The 15,995-nt window shown below is 45.6% G+C and overlaps 1 protein-coding gene across 1 annotated transcript in view; it reads right to left on the bottom strand.

The window, feature by feature from the left end:
• The window catches only part of SCLT1 (sodium channel and clathrin linker 1), a 227,512-nt gene that overhangs the window by 139,411 nt on the left and 72,106 nt on the right, over nucleotides 1-15,995 (bottom strand). Inside the window, exons 10-12 of the mRNA XM_077279151.1 lie at nucleotides 6,836-6,906; nucleotides 6,421-6,511; nucleotides 1,680-1,771 (exon numbers count right to left, since the gene is read on the bottom strand). Coding sequence (XP_077135266.1) covers nucleotides 1,680-1,771; nucleotides 6,421-6,511; nucleotides 6,836-6,906 — 254 coding nt within the window. The remainder of the gene's footprint in view (nucleotides 1-1,679; nucleotides 1,772-6,420; nucleotides 6,512-6,835; nucleotides 6,907-15,995) is intronic.

A 15,995-nucleotide genomic window follows, 5' to 3' on the forward strand; every position in this document is an offset into this window, starting at 1 on the left:
AATAAAAAAAAATACCAATAAAATTACAAATGGATGCAGAATATGCCTAATTTTCGTATGCTGCATGTAAACGATACCATGTAGAAGTTTGTCTGTACACAAATAAGACTGTGTGCATAGCACTATAGTCTGGCACTGCTCTGTGTTCCATATTCTCCCATCCAAGTTGCCTTACTGCAGTAATTCCACCCCTTCCTCCCACTAACGCGGGAATGTTAGTGCGCCACGAGCGTCCTGCTGCCTGTAGATGTGACATCAGTGGTGATATCCCACAGAGAAAAGCTGCACTCTGCTTACCCGACGTCATAGGCCAAGGGGTAGACTACAGAGACCCATGCAAGGTAGGCACTAGTGCACAAGGTCATTACAAGTCCACGTCTTTGACCAAATAAAAATCTCACAGTGATTTAGGCAAACCTTTTAACATTTCAGTTTTTCTTAATCACACTTTATATAAAAAAAGCTAACAAAGAGTACCTGTAATTTTAATTCTTATTTTATAAACTGTTAGCACACATGAAAACAAGCAACAATGTAATATAACTTATCCGAGAAATCTGCATTTTTTTACTCCTCCAGGACTGATTTTTCATTGCAAAAATTCTCAAATTACGGGTGAAATCAGTATTCAACAAAAGCTAATTTTTACATTCCTGAGATAGAAGATGGCAGCTACTACTGATTAGCTTCCTCACAGTCAGGAAGGGTTGGGAAGACGGGAAGAACTAGAGGCAGAGATCCTCCCTCCTGCGTGTATGCCATCTTACCAGTAGTAGTAACTGCTGTCTCCTATCTCTGCTAGGGGAAAATCTGTCTTCACTGAATACACATTTTGAGGGATACTCGGTAAAGTATGACTAAACTGTTATATTTTTTTTAAATCCAGTGGCTGCCTGTAGATAAGTGGGGGCCTGGTTCCTCCACTGACCACACCAATTATTTAAACCACTTTGCAAAAGCGTTAGTTCAGCGGTGTGAACACAATGGTATACAAACCCATGGACTTTCTACTGTTCCCGCAAACCATGAAGATCCAGACCATGAATAATCAACAGGATATTTCCATGTCAAAAAGTTTAGTTCCACTTTAAAATAACAGGTTATTCTGTATATTGACTGTATACATGAGTTGATCATCACATAGCCTCAATGTACTGTAAGGCCATGTGCACACGATGCGGATTTAGTGCAGATCCGCAGCGGATTTTTCCGCGCAGAAACGCTGCAGTTCCGCACAGTGATTTACAGTACAATGTAAATCAACAGCAACAAAAAAAAGCTGTGTCAATGGTGTGGAAAAATCCGCACTAAATCCGCAGCGGAATGAAAAGAAGTGCATGTCCCTTCTTTTGTGCAGAACTGCAGCGTTTCTGCACCCTTCCATTATGGAAATCCACAGTGGTAAAAACCGCAGAAAATGCGCGGCAATTCTGCACCCCATTCCGCAACGTGTGCACATAGCCTAACACAAAATCTAACATTAACCAGTGGATTGCATTATCCTTTTGTTCTGCTGTACAGTATTCAAGGCGGCATCTTCTTATAATGAAAAGATGGCATGCTTACAATAGATCGCCATGAAACCAATTACTCACACAAAGTGAACTCATTAATTAGATGGCATCATTGCCTACATGCATGGAAGGAATATGACACACATTCAGCATAGCAGTCATTACCTGGTTTCTAATTGTGTTACTGCAGTCTGAAGCTGTTGCACCCGTTTGTCTGACGCGTCTTCTTTGCCCCGGGCTGCCAACACCTCTTCTTCCTACAGAGCACAGAACAAATTCAGCATAACCCATTTTCAGCACTAACAAAAGCACCTGGATCTCTTTCTGCTCATTATGAGCTGGAGAGATTGCGAAGAAACATCATTACATATACATTTTCATCGCTCCCAATGTTTACTTATTGATTTCTTCGCTGTGTCTCAATTATGGCTTCAGCCATTAACACAGAGATAGGCATAGCTCTTCCATTTTTGCTACCCCTTTGGGGGCTATTGCTTGAAGTGAGACATCCAAGATCGTCTCAGTAATGAGATAGGGCAGATGCTGGATTAGGATATCACAGATCTGCTATTACGGAGGTTATTCTCTCCATGAAGTGCAATTCAGCTCAGCAAAAAAAGCTTCACAGTGGAATTAGAGGATGCAGTATAGCCATTTTATACTGATAACATAGAAAATAATACTAATATACACCGCTAACCTATGATATATCATTTATCTGTGGTTCGCATAGGGCTGCTGATGGGCTGTGTGCAGTATTAACCCATTATATTACTTATGGTGTTCTCTTATACTAAAACATTTATGGCTTAAAGGGGTTGTCCAGCCTTAGGTTACAAGTTTGCAGTCACTCTCTGTCTGTAGACTTGTGAAACCTCCCATCATGCGCACTGCGAGGATTTGCTGGCACCGGGAGCGGGTGGTCAAGTGATTGCAAATATGCAATCTAACTGGCAAGTGGCTGCATGTATACAAATCCCATACATGTGGTTATGCGCTCGCCGGTCCTGAAGCTGGTACCGGAGAATCCTCACAATGCAAGCACTGCAGTCACATAAAGTGACTTGTAGCCTAAGGCCGGACAACCAACTAATGGCGCTTGGTCAACAGGTATTGTGGGAAAGTGAGGGCCATCAGCTTTTGAAAACCATCTGTATCCACCAGGCAGAAAAGCAGCATTTCCATGGCTAACAGATTGGAGATGGTGGAATTCAGGCTTTTAACTTTGGCATGTATAGGAGGAAACATTAGTTTACGTGACCACAACTGCGGGACCGAGGGCTGGCTGCTGTGCTGAGAGAAGGTGGAGTAGGGTTAACACAACAAACTAATGGACTGTGAGTGAGGTGCAGGTGGAGAGGTTATGGTAAATTGAGAAAGATGTGGTGTGCTCGGTGAAACAAAAACAGCAAGCACCTTCACTTCTGTAACAGCTGACAGGCTCTCACTCGCCCTGATTGTGGAGGGTAAAAAAAGTGGAAGTTCTGCGACCGGAGAACTGTGTGAGAACACTTGCCACGGTGATGGAGGAGGAAGAAGCAGCAGACGTGGTTGATGGGATGGCCGTGGTTGGTGAGGTCCGCCTGTTTGCATTTAGTGCAGCAAGATTCCCAAACTAGGGCATGTTGATCACGCATGTGTAGGTTCACGCATGTGGTAGTCAAATTATTGCAATTTTTGCCTCTACTGAATCGTTTTTGTAAAGTTAGCAGATAACGAGAGTTGGGTCATCCTTTGCGGTCTCAAAAATGGTCCAGGCTAGGCAACCCTTGACGCCCTTGCGAACTGCAGATTTGCGACCACTGCTGGCCACAGCCAGAGTTGTGGCTGAGGATGCAGTGCTTGTCGTGGTGTAACTCCGTATCTGTGCAGCAAGACGCAATGTAACCTCTTTGTCTTCCTCCTCCTCCATCCCCTTTGCTTAGCTACTCTGCTGCACGCCTCTGGGTTTACACAAAGTGGGATCTACAACCTCATCGTCATCCTCTCTGTTCTCCACACTCCTCACCCAGAGAGTCACCCTTCTTCTCTTCCTGCCCTGACAGCACAGTACAGCCCCCGTGCGCCTCTGGTATCTGAGTGTCATCAGGATCACCTCCACCCCCAGGGGTTACCGTCTGGTGACGAGCGTCTGGATGCTACTTGGACCCTACTGAATCAGATCCAACAGGAAAAAATGTTGGGTATCGGTGCAGATGCTTTCCTCCTCAGGATTCTGTGAATCTTTGGAGCAGACTTTTGATGCCCTTGGCATAGAATGTGTGAACAGCTCCCCAGACTGGCCCATCTGTGGTACTCCACAGTCAGTTGGGCGGTTGGAAAGTTGTGATGTGGGGGGAAAACAAGGGTAATTGGGGTGCCACCTCTGAGGCTTGTTCTGTGTGACGTTAAGGTGGAGGAAGAGGAGAGACCACTTGATGCAGCGCTTGCCATCCACTGCAGCACATGCTCTTCCTGGCCCTCATCTACAAGGCATACCGCTATGGGGCGGCCAAAGAAAAGGAGTTGAGTAGCCTGTCCAGTAACAGATGTTGTCAGTTGTCTTTGGATAGGATGACCCGGTGTTTGTTCACTAGAGCTTTCCACCTAGCCCACGTACACGTTGAACACCAAGCCTATTCCCTCTTCCACCACGACCTCGCTTTTTTCTCTCATGCTGGATGTACCCTTCCCCTCTTTTAACCAGCTGTTTCACAACTCTAGACACAAACCTGTCAGTCACCTGTCACTAAATTAAAAATCAGTATTCATTTTTTAAGAAAGTGTGTCTGCACAACAATGTTAGCCCAAACAATTTTGATTAGGAAATGTGAACTACTGAATGCACCCTAGAATTAGTCCAAACGATTTTGATTAGAAAATGGGGACTGGTGCCTGCACCCCAATAATAGTCCAAACTATTTTGATTGGGAAATGGGGCCTCCTGTCTGCCCACCAAAATTAGCCCAAACGATTTTGATTAGGAAATGGGGCCTGGGGACTTCACCTCAATATTATACCAAACTATTTAGAAATGAGTCCTGGTGCTCAAACGATTTTGATTAGTAAATGTTTCCTTCTGATTCCTGACCGCAACACAGTCTTAGCCCAAATGATTTGGATTAGGAAATATGGACTTCTGACTGCATAACACTAATAGCACAAACTAGTTTAATGCTGGAAGGTCGATTTCACACAGGACAAGATCCTATTCAAATATATGACAACTTACAGCAGCAGGAGCAGCCTCTATTAACTGTTACACTGGCAAAATGGCATCAGTAAACCAACATCTTCACCTTTTATATAGAGAGGGACATTTGACTTTGGCAGCCAATGACAGAAGTCCTTGTGTCTTGACGTTGTGGATGTTTTTTGCACCCTGATTGGCTGCCGGAATATACACACATTAAGTTAATAAAAAATAAATAAAATTACACTCCGCCGCTCCTCTGACCTATAAACATCCCCTCCCCTAATAAAACACGTTCCCCCAGCTCATTATGCTTCACCACTATTGTAGCCAAAGTCCTAACAAAAGCATTAGTGGAAATTTGATCATTTACTGAACTGTGCCCGAATGTTGCAAATTTTGAGGGAAAATGCTCGGGATTCTGAACACGAATCCGAATGAGCTATGTTCATGCTGAATTTGACATTGGCGAATGTTTTCCGAACAAGTTTGCTCATCTCTACATGTAATTACTCTGCAGTGAGATCAGAGCAGGGTGTCATTGTGTATCACACAGGAGTAGTCCAGAATAGGCAGATTAATCCTTTGTGACAGGTAATGACAGTCTGTTTTCACTGCATAGTGAGTAGGAGTCATGCACAGAAGGCATAAGTGTAATTACTGACACATCCCTGGACAGGCATTGTGGGGGGAGAGGCAGTACAGCAGAGGTGACAGTGCTAGGGATAGGAGGACGGATAGAAGCGTTTGTAATGTGACACAGCTAAACTCAGCTGCACTTTCCCTCCCAACACACTGACTCATGCAGGAGGTTAGACCAGGAGATCAGGGCTATCTGAACATACATCTAACACACTAAGCTATGGTGGGGACAGGATCTTCTTTCCTTTCAGTGTTGCTGCCTGCTTATGATTGGTTAGCGCCTTACAAGAAGAAGTACATGTCCTGAGTGAAAACAATCTGATAACACCCACTCAGACTTAACTCATTAAGGGTGAAATACTTTGTTTGCTAATCGCAACAGAGGTGCCATTAAAACTAAAAGTCCTTTTATGCCACTCTGCAGCCACTATAAAATTTTGTGTCCAGTTTAACACGAAAAAATATCATATCTAACGCCTGTGGCTTTACTAGACCCATCCTTCAATATTCTGCTCTGCAACACTATAACAACAGTCATGAAGCACATATAACATATCAAGGTTGGGAACATGGGTAAAAAATGCTCCCTTTTTGATAAAAAAAAAAAAAGGAGGTAATGTTAAATGATGGATTACTCCCATCTAATACCTGAACATGAAAAGAGACCACTGCTGGAGAAGCCACAAAACACCAGAGAAATAGTATAATATAATTATGTATTTAGAAATATTAAAAATAAACACTGCATACATAAAGTCTAAGGTCTAATGAGGAGGAAGCGGTGGAAGAACATCAATATACAATATTATACACAGAAAAAGCATAAACCACATCCAATTCGTTTTTTATAATGATGCAAGGAAAAAATGTCAGAAAAATATATAAGACTGGAACAATCACTATAGCTATTGCACCTAAGTACCCAAATCCTAAAATAACAGAGTGGTATAGGATTAATGGAACATGCATTGCTTACCCATAATGTGGGGGAATTGATGGACCCACCACGCTACCCCCAGGATTCAGCTTGACCTGACCAGTAGCACATTCACTTCCTTCTTATTTATGGCAACCATAAAAAAAATGACTTACCTTTCTCGTCATCTGCTCTTCCAGTGTTTTTACAACTGTAGCCATTTCTTCGGCTTTCATATTTGCTACTTTTACATCCAATTTTGTTTGCCTGTTAATATAAATTGGACCAAATAAAGAGGCTATTACGACACCCACATGCTGTGAGAAAGCATTTTCACAGTTTGAACTTATAGTTTGAAGTAAAACAAGCTGAGAAATCTTCAGTACATGTGGAAAATGCACTTCTGTTGACAACAAAATAGTCACAAACACGCAGGAAAAATTTGGGATTGCATTAGTGAATTATTAAGAGACAATTTACAGGCAGACATTTTCTACTGCTGCCCATGTTTCAGGCTTCAGAATACTGCAATATGTACAGTCAATTTAACAAAAGACCACTTTACAAATACACTTCCACGTGCACTCTCACCTGAGCTGTTTCTGGAGCTGGTCGATCTCCGTTTGTTGCTCGCTCACTGTATGAAGAAACTGTTGATTGGTCTGAAAAAACAAACGAACAAACAAACAAACATTGTAAATGAACCATATAAATATTGTGATAAATAAGGTTACAACTGCAATGTATCAACATAAATAATACACTAGTTGTGTATAGTATATAATCCGCATACGTTACTGGGTGGGAAAGATTCCGTCTGCTGGTTCCTCCTCATTTTTAGACATGCGGTCTGCAGTAGCCTTTGATAAACAAGTAACATACATAACCTACCATTACTTATCCCCTTATCAGTTCTAAAGATTGCATGGTGTCTATGGCGCTCTGTTCACAGCTCCTGTGCAGACCTATGTATCTGCATGGTAACAGACAACAAACAGGGCCCGATTCATCAAGACTGGCGTTGTTCACACTGGTGTTGATGACGGGGTGTGCTGGAGTCAGACTCTTGATTGCCTCACCAGAAATCTTACTCCAGTCAAGTATTGGAGTGAAATCTCCGGCATAGGGAACTCCGCAGCTTGTCATAAATGAGACAAGATGTGACGTCTTCCCCCCCCCCAATTCAATTTGTTCGAGGGTGAAAAAAAATGTTGTAAAAATGCCAAAAGAGAGAGTTACGCCAACATTTTGAGACTTTTCAACACTAATGCCAGAATTCTGCTGTGAAAGTTTTGATGAATTTAGCCCACCATGTCCTGCAGTTACACTCCTTCAATTCCCATTCCTCCAACATCAGTATATTTTGTATATAAGCAAGAAGTTGGGAGCAGACAAGGTAGAGAACGACTGACGAAGGAGCTTGCGCTCCGAAACGCGCGTCGGGTCTTGACGTGCGGGCCACACAGCGGACACGTGTCTATGCACCCCCCGGACCAGGTAATATTTATTTGCACAGTATGTGCGGTCTATTGTATGGGCGATATCGGCACCATCCTGGTTCTGCTCTTTGGTGGGATGTGATATGAATGTAGTAATGGCTGTCTTTTGATGTGTAAACCTCCCTGGACATCTTTGTCATTTTACTTGAATTCCCTATAGATATGGATTTGGTAGTCTCTTTTTGAGGGATATATATTGTTCGTGTGGTGTTCCAGGGGATGATGACGTTATGTAGTGCACTATGTTCATTACAGCCATTCTTTTTTAGTAGTGTCCACTCCCCATACCTACATCTGTTTTACTAAGGGAGATACTGTTGGGCCCGCATGCCTTGTATATACACGGCAGTATCCGTGTCGTGACCTGTGCCATTTTTCCCCATCTTTGTTCCACGTTTATATGTATATTTTAATGTTTGCATTAATAAAGAGTTGCTTTTATTGCTTATAGTTTTTGCCGTATGGTTGTTTTTCTTGTGGTTTCCACATCTCTCCTACATTGTGCGGATATCAGACAAGATGTGTTTTTTTCAGGCAGATTCTGAATAAAATCCCCCTGAAGAAGCGCTTGAAAAATGCTAAACAGAATGATCATGTGTACAACAATGTCAAGATGACTTGCTGCACAAATGTTCAGTCTTTGGCCGGTGTCCCACAAGCATATAACATGGCCGAGTGCTATGCAATAAAACCTCACATAGCACTCTGCTCAGTGTTATTCTCTGGGGCAGCTCAGATCTGCAATTATTTTCTCATGCTGAATTGTCATGAGAGAACCATCGCGAGACGTGACTCACATGTAACCATACAAGTGTATGGATGTGTGAAACCTCAGACTTCACTCAGATGTCATCGCAGCGCAGTCTGATATACAGTCAGGCCATGGAGGAGATGGAGACATTACTTTCTCCATCTTCTCCACACCTGTGCTCCGATTCTCTCAAGCCAGAGGAGCAGAGTACCGACCCTTGTCTCCCGCTCGCAGAGGAGCACTGGCACTCGGCTCCCGCTCGCAGAGGAGCACTGGCACTCGGCTCCCACTCGCAGAGGAGCACTGGCACTCGGCTCCCGCTCGCAGAGGAGCACTGGCACTCGGCTCCCGCTCGCAGCGGAGCACTGACACTCGGCTCCCGCTCGCAGCAGAGCACTGACACTCGGCTCCCGCTCGCAGCAGAGCACTGACACTCGGCTCCCGCTCGCAGCAGAGCACTGACACTCGGCTCCCGCTCGCAGCAGAGCACTGACACTCGGCTCCCGCTCGCAGCAGAGCACTGACACTCGGCTCCCGCTCGCAGCAGAGCACTGACACTCGGCTCCCGCTCGCAGCAGAGCACTGACACTCGGCTCCCGCTCGCAGCAGAGCACTGACACTCGGCTCCCGCTCGCAGCAGAGCACTGACACTCGGCTCCCGCTCGCAGCAGAGCACTGACACTCGGCTCCCGCTCGCAGCAGAGCACTGACACTCGGCTCCCGCTCGCAGCAGAGCACTGACACTCGGCTCCCGCTCGCAGCAGAGCACTGACACTCGGCTCCCGCTCGCAGCAGAGCACTGACACTCGGCTCCCGCTCGCAGCAGAGCACTGACACTCGGCTCCCGCTCGCAGCAGAGCACTGACACTCGGCTCCCGCTCGCAGCAGAGCACTGACACTCGGCTCCCGCTCGCAGCAGAGCACTGACACTCGGCTCCCGCTCGCAGCAGAGCACTGACACTCGGCTCCCGCTCGCAGCAGAGCACTGACACTCGGCTCCCGCTCGCAGCAGAGCACTGACACTCGGCTCCCGCTCGCAGCAGAGCACTGACACTCGGCTCCCGCTCGCAGCAGAGCACTGACACTCGGCTCCCGCTCGCAGCGGAGCAGTGACACTCGGCTCCCGCTCGCAGCAGAGCACTGACACTCGGCTCCCGCTCGCAGCAGAGCACTGACACTCGGCTCTCGCTCGCAGCAGAGCACTGACACTCGGCTCCCGCTCGCAGCAGAGCACTGACACTCGGCTCCCGCTCGCAGCAGAGCACTGACACTCGGCTCCCGCTCGCAGCAGAGCACTGACACTCGGCTCCCGCTCGCAGCAGAGCACTGACACTCGGCTCCCGCTCGCAGTGCACTGGAGACCGAAGCAGACTGATGAGGCAATGGGAGCGAGGTATGATTTATATATAAATAAAATGTTTGCATATAGAAGGTCATGTGTTGGCTCATACTGTGTTTAAGAGGCTATAAGAGGGCTCATATTGTATATAGATAGGCTTTGTGGGGTTCACACTGTATATATGAGGCTATGTGGGGGCTCATACTGTATGTAGGGGATTATATGTGGGTTCATACTGTATATATTGGGATGTCAGCATAAATAATTCTGCAAAATATTAAGTGATACAATTATTATAAAATAATTATAATTAATATGTTTATATCAATATTAAGAAGAATTAATTTCAGCCTATTAATTTGGCCTCCAGAACAATCACAGTCCCTGATGTGGACCCCTCAGGAAAATTAATTGCCCCCTGATCTATGAGGTTGCTCACATGTCTGTGTTTTTGCAGGATGTGTGTCCATACAAAAATCATGGAGACAAGTCTGTTTATTTACAGCATCATGGATGAAAATTACCACACAAGTCTATAGATCAGTGAATATCACGGATGGCATCAGTGTACAGTCCATGTGCCTTCCCTCATTAACATTGTAAAGGATAGAAGTTATATCCATCCGTCTGCAAACATTTCTGATGACACGCTGATGGTAAAAACTGACACATGGACCATACACTGATGAATACCCGATGAAAAACACCGATACCATTTTTGTTTTGCATATGTGAATACTATACAGCCTTACATACACATTCAGGTAAATCTTTGCATCATATTTTTACTGAACAATCAGTGAAATAAAAGAATTTAATGAGGCTCACCCATCTTTCCCCAAGTGTATTATTGTATGGACAGTTCGAGAAAGACAAGAGGAGTCACAAGTATTAACCAGTTATTCCAATCCTATAAAGTGAGGCTAGGACATAAAATACTAGGGTTTTGTTAAAAGGTCTCGTGTTACCTCACTCAAAATGGGGTCTAGCACCTGCCTGTGATTCCATAAAGATCGCGGATGCATATAAGAGGAACCTTGGGAGCTCCAGCAATCCTGGACTACTTGTCCCGTCTACCTCACAGCACTTCTAAATCAGAAAAACACAGAACATAGCGCGCTCACCGCCATTTGTGCATACTAATGTTATGATGATGCACGCCATAACAACTTGCAATAATAGTCTCGTACGTTTGGCTTATGCCGCCATGCTCAACATGCAGTAATCCATGAAGATGCCTTTTGTATGAAGTAAGCGCGTGAATCCTTAATACCTGGATGGCTGAAAATTTGATTTTATACTAATCAGATAAAGTGAATAAAGCCAGAGGACCATGATGGGCCATGAAAAGGAGTTCTTTTCTCTTGGCTCCAATCTACCGTTCATACATTACACAGGACACGGAGCTCCTAGTAGGCTCCCTCTGAAATGAGGCCTCGGAAAGGTTGATTTCCTCTTCCCATTTATCCTACACTAGTATGAGGCCCACAGCTGACTAAACATTTACAAAGATGGCCTTTCTAACATTTTTTGCTGTTCGGTAGCTGGCAGTGTGTCCCTATCTCGGCGGTGGATTATGTCAGGAGATGAGTCACTGTCCTGCATGTTCTCACAACGCCCGGTGACCACATAACACGAGCATGAGGTGAATCAGGACGGAAACGTGTATACTGCAGGAGAAATGGCTTTTTAGCAAACAGAGAGGCCGATATCAAGATGTCACTCACACCATTGTCTTCCTGGTGACAACACCCTTCTGAGGCCACAAAGAGTTTAGAAATGAAACTTAACTTGCGGTTTATTCTCCTACTATTATTGGAGATGATGACATAGCCATGTCCCAAGCGGTACCTAGAACCCCTATGTTTTTGTTGGTAATGGGGGAAACATTTTTTTGATAATGACTTGTAAATCATTCAGTGTGAATCACATACCAGCTCAGCAGAAAATGTCTACTGAACTGGCAACATATAGAGAAAGACAAGAAACGAAAATATGAAAAACAAATATAAAACACGGAGTCACTTGTGTTACTTAATAAGCACCGGTTCACTTATCCCTCTAGTCTGAACTGGTTCCTACCTGTTCCCATATCCTATTCGCTCCTGCCTTTGTTCCTGTCCAACCCGAAACGGTTCCTCCAGTCGGAGCCCTGCCTGCCACAGTGCCAGCCGTGCCCGCCTGCCTGCCAGAGGTGCCAGCCGTGCCCGCCGGCCAGAGGTGCCCGCCTGCCAGCCGTGCCCGCTAGAGTACCAGTCGTGCCCGTCAGTACTTGCCCGCACCTATCATTAGTTTTCTGTTCCCCTGTGGGATCAGCTGCTACTGCCAGACACAGCCCTGGAGTGGTACGTGGCAGCTACCTGCCACACAAGTCTGAACTCTCCACTAGAGGCTCCAGTGAACAACAAGGTAGCTGCTTAGTCACACCCAAGTCTGGTTTGTGGCACAGTGGGGCCACAATCCTCGCTCGTGCCATCCAGTCTGAGCGTTACAGAGTGGAACGGCACTGGACCCCGGAGAAGAATAACAAATCTATGCCACAGTACAATATTGTTTACACTGTTAGGGAATACAAACAATATCTGCCATGCTTCTTTAAAAAGATTTTTTATCTATGAAAAAAAGATTGAGTTGCGTCACCGTTTTCTAATGCCTGTAACTTTTTATTTTTGTCACTTGACAGTGGCTTGAGTATTTGCATGATAATATGCAGAACTGGAGTCCTGGGTTCAAACCCCACCAAGGACAACATCTGCAAGGAGTTTGTATGTTCTCTCAGTGTTTGCGTGGGTTTCCTCCATGTTCTCCGGTTTCCTCCCACATTCCAAAGACATACTGATAGGGAATTTAGATTGTGAGCCCCATCGGGGACAACGATGATAATATGTGTGCAACCTGTAAAGCGCTGCGGAATATGTTAGAGTTATATAAAAATAAAATATTATTTATTATTATTACATATTTATTATCATTCACACCATTTTGCGGTACACCCTATATTTAACACACCCTATATTTAGATTGTATTTTATTGCTTTTTTCTGAAAACTGCATCAACAAACAAACCCTGTCGATTTGGCATTTGGATTTTTTCCTTTAAGACATTTACCGTTCTGGATAAACAATTCTATAGTTTTAATAGGCCAGATTTTTATGGACATGGTGATGCCAAATACGTATTGGTTTTTATTTTTTACATTTATTCTTAACTGAGGAAGAGTTCAAATTACGGTACTTTTTTTATTTACCGTATATACTCGAGTATAAACCGAGGCACCTAATTTTGCCACGGAAAACTGGGTAAGCTTATGGACTCTAGTATAAGCCCGGTAAGTATTGTCCCCTCATTCCTATCCCCGTATGTGTGGCTCCCCCGTTGTATGCATGGCTCCCCCGGTCCCATCTTGTATGCATGGCTCGGCTCCCCCTCCTCCCATCCTTATACGCTCGGCTCCCCCGTCTCATCTTGTATGCATGGCTCGGCTACCCCCCTTCCATCCTTGTATGCATGACTCTGCTCCCCGCTCCCATCCTTGTATGCATGGCTCCCCCGTCCCATCTTGTATACAAGGCTCGGCTCCCCCCTCCCATCCTTGTATGCATGGCTCACCTGTCCCATCTTGTATGCATGGCTCCCCCATCCCATCTTGTATGCATGGCTCCCCCGTCCCATCTTGTATGCATGGCTACCCCGTCCCATCTTGTATGCATGGCTACCCTGTCCCATCTTGTATGCATGGCTACCCCGTCCCATCTTGTATGCATGGCTCCCCCGTCCCATCTTGTATGCATGGCTCCCACGTCCCATCTTGTATGCATGGCTCCCCCGTCTCATCTTGTATGCATGGCTCCCCCGTCCCATCTTGTATGCATGGCTCCCCCATCCCATCTTGTATGCATGGCTCCCCCGTCTCATCTTGTGTGCATGGCTCCCCCGTCCCATCTTGTATGCATGGCTCCCCCCCTCCCATCCTTGTATGTATGGCTCCCCCGTCCCATCTTGTATGCATGGCTTCCCCGTCTCATCTTGTATGCATGGCTCCCCGTCCCATCTTGTATGCATGGCTCCCCCGTCCCATCTTATATGCATGACTCCCCCGTCTCATCTTGTATGCATGGCTCCCCCGTCCCATCTTGTATGCATGGCTCCCCCCCTCCCATCCTTGTATGTATGGCTCCCCCGTCCCATCTTGTATGCATGGCTTCCCCGTCTCATCTTGTATGCATGGCTCCCCGTCCCATCTTGTATGCATGGCTCCCCCGTCCCATCTTATATGCATGACTCCCCCGTCTCATCTTGTATGCATGGCTCCCCCGTCCCATCTTGTATGCATGACTCCCCCGTCCCATCTTGTATGCATGGCTCAGCTCCCCCCCAACCATACTTGTATATATAGCTCTCCTGTCCCATCTTGTATGCATGACTGGGCTCCCCCGTCCTCCTCCGTCATACTCACCCTCCTGGCACCATCGCTGCACGTCCCTGCATCTCTGTCCCAGCGCGGCAGCTTCTTCCTGTGCTGAGCGGTCACGTGGTACCGCTCATTATGGTCATGAATATATGCTCCACGCCTATGGGAGTGGAATCGCGTCCATATTCATGACCTTAATGAGCGGTACCACCTGACCGCTCGGCACAGGAAGAAGCTGCCGCGCCGGGACAGAGTTGCAGAGACGGAGATGCAGCGATGGAGGGTGAGTATTGAGGTCTTCTGGAAGCCGGTGGCTGCAGCTGTCACTATGCTAGAGCTGCCGGCTCCCCGCTCCCCTTCCCCCTCCGGCTTTCTGGACCATGACTCGTGTATAAGCTGAGGGGGGCACTTTCAGCACAAAAAAAATGTGCTGAAAATCTTGGCTTATACACGAGTACATATGATATTTTTTTTCTTTTCATTTTTATTTTTAGTACCCATAGGAAACTTGAACCTGCACAGTATTGTAGTAGCGAAAATCACAGTATCCTATGAATGCCAGCTTGCGGCTGGACTCCACAGGAAAATTATTATGGCAGGCTCCCAACTGCCTTATCAACCCAAAGGCAGCCTGCTATTGCGTCGTGGCAGGTCCAATAGGTGTCCGAAAGAACACCCGGACAGGATCGCTTAAAGGGAATTTGTCAGCAGGTTTTTGCTGTGCAATCATAGGACAGCATGAGGTACGGGGAAAACACAGATTTTCAACAATGTGTCACATGTACAGTCATGGGCGGTTTAATTATTCTTAAGGTTTTATAACCTTGTGATCATCATGGTTTGGACTACAGCAGCAGGTGCATGCTGATCCTATTCCGCCACTTCTGTGATTAGCAGCTCACTGTCTACAGAATTTTTACATAGAGAGTCTGGTGTGGGCAGAGTTAGCTTTCTCAGCTGTGCTGCATTGCTAAATCCACAAAATCTGATTGTCACACAACCACTGCACCCAGTAACCTGAGAAATACATCGCTGGATTCAGGGTCTCTTTGCCTACATCATACTGATATCAGATGAGGTAGCAAAAGCCTTCTGACAGTCACTGATCGTGACATTTGAAGGGGATCTAACAGATATTTAAAGGGTTAACAGGGTCAACTGGAACAAGAACAGATTGCTGCTGATAAAGGTAAATGCAGGCTACATCACAGATGCAATCTGTCCTGTGTGAAACAGGCTTAGCTCCTGAGACTGCTACACAACATATACAGTATATCTGTAGTGGAGCATTAAAGGGTTCAAGGAACACTTGCGAATCACAGTATTTCCCCAAGTCAATTCAATTTCAAGGCTATTGTTCTGTCCAGGAGGCTGTAAATCAATCATACCTGCTATAGTGCGAATGAACGCAATATTAGGCTCACTTTAGAGGCTAGAGCACTAGAATCTCCAATAAGAGAACGGTTTTCCAGGTGGTGGCCACAATTACTCTCTCCTTTCCTTTCCGATTCATCTCTAGTTTTGCATTTTGCTAGCATCCTTGTGACTGCTAACAGTATGAGGCAGTACTAAGGCTGCCAAACTGACTTTTTTTCTAGGCAGCTTATTAAAATATTACAGACAAACAATATTTTCTACAGTCACATTGGAAAACCATAACAAATCATTATGATTATGAGATAACTGCCTACAGCCCCCAATTCTGATATGAAGACATCAGCTGCATTCACTGTAAAATGATAATAATTAC

This window comes from Ranitomeya variabilis, chromosome 1 (assembly GCF_051348905.1).
Source record: "Ranitomeya variabilis isolate aRanVar5 chromosome 1, aRanVar5.hap1, whole genome shotgun sequence".
In the NCBI taxonomy this organism is placed as follows: Eukaryota; Metazoa; Chordata; class Amphibia; order Anura; family Dendrobatidae; genus Ranitomeya; species Ranitomeya variabilis.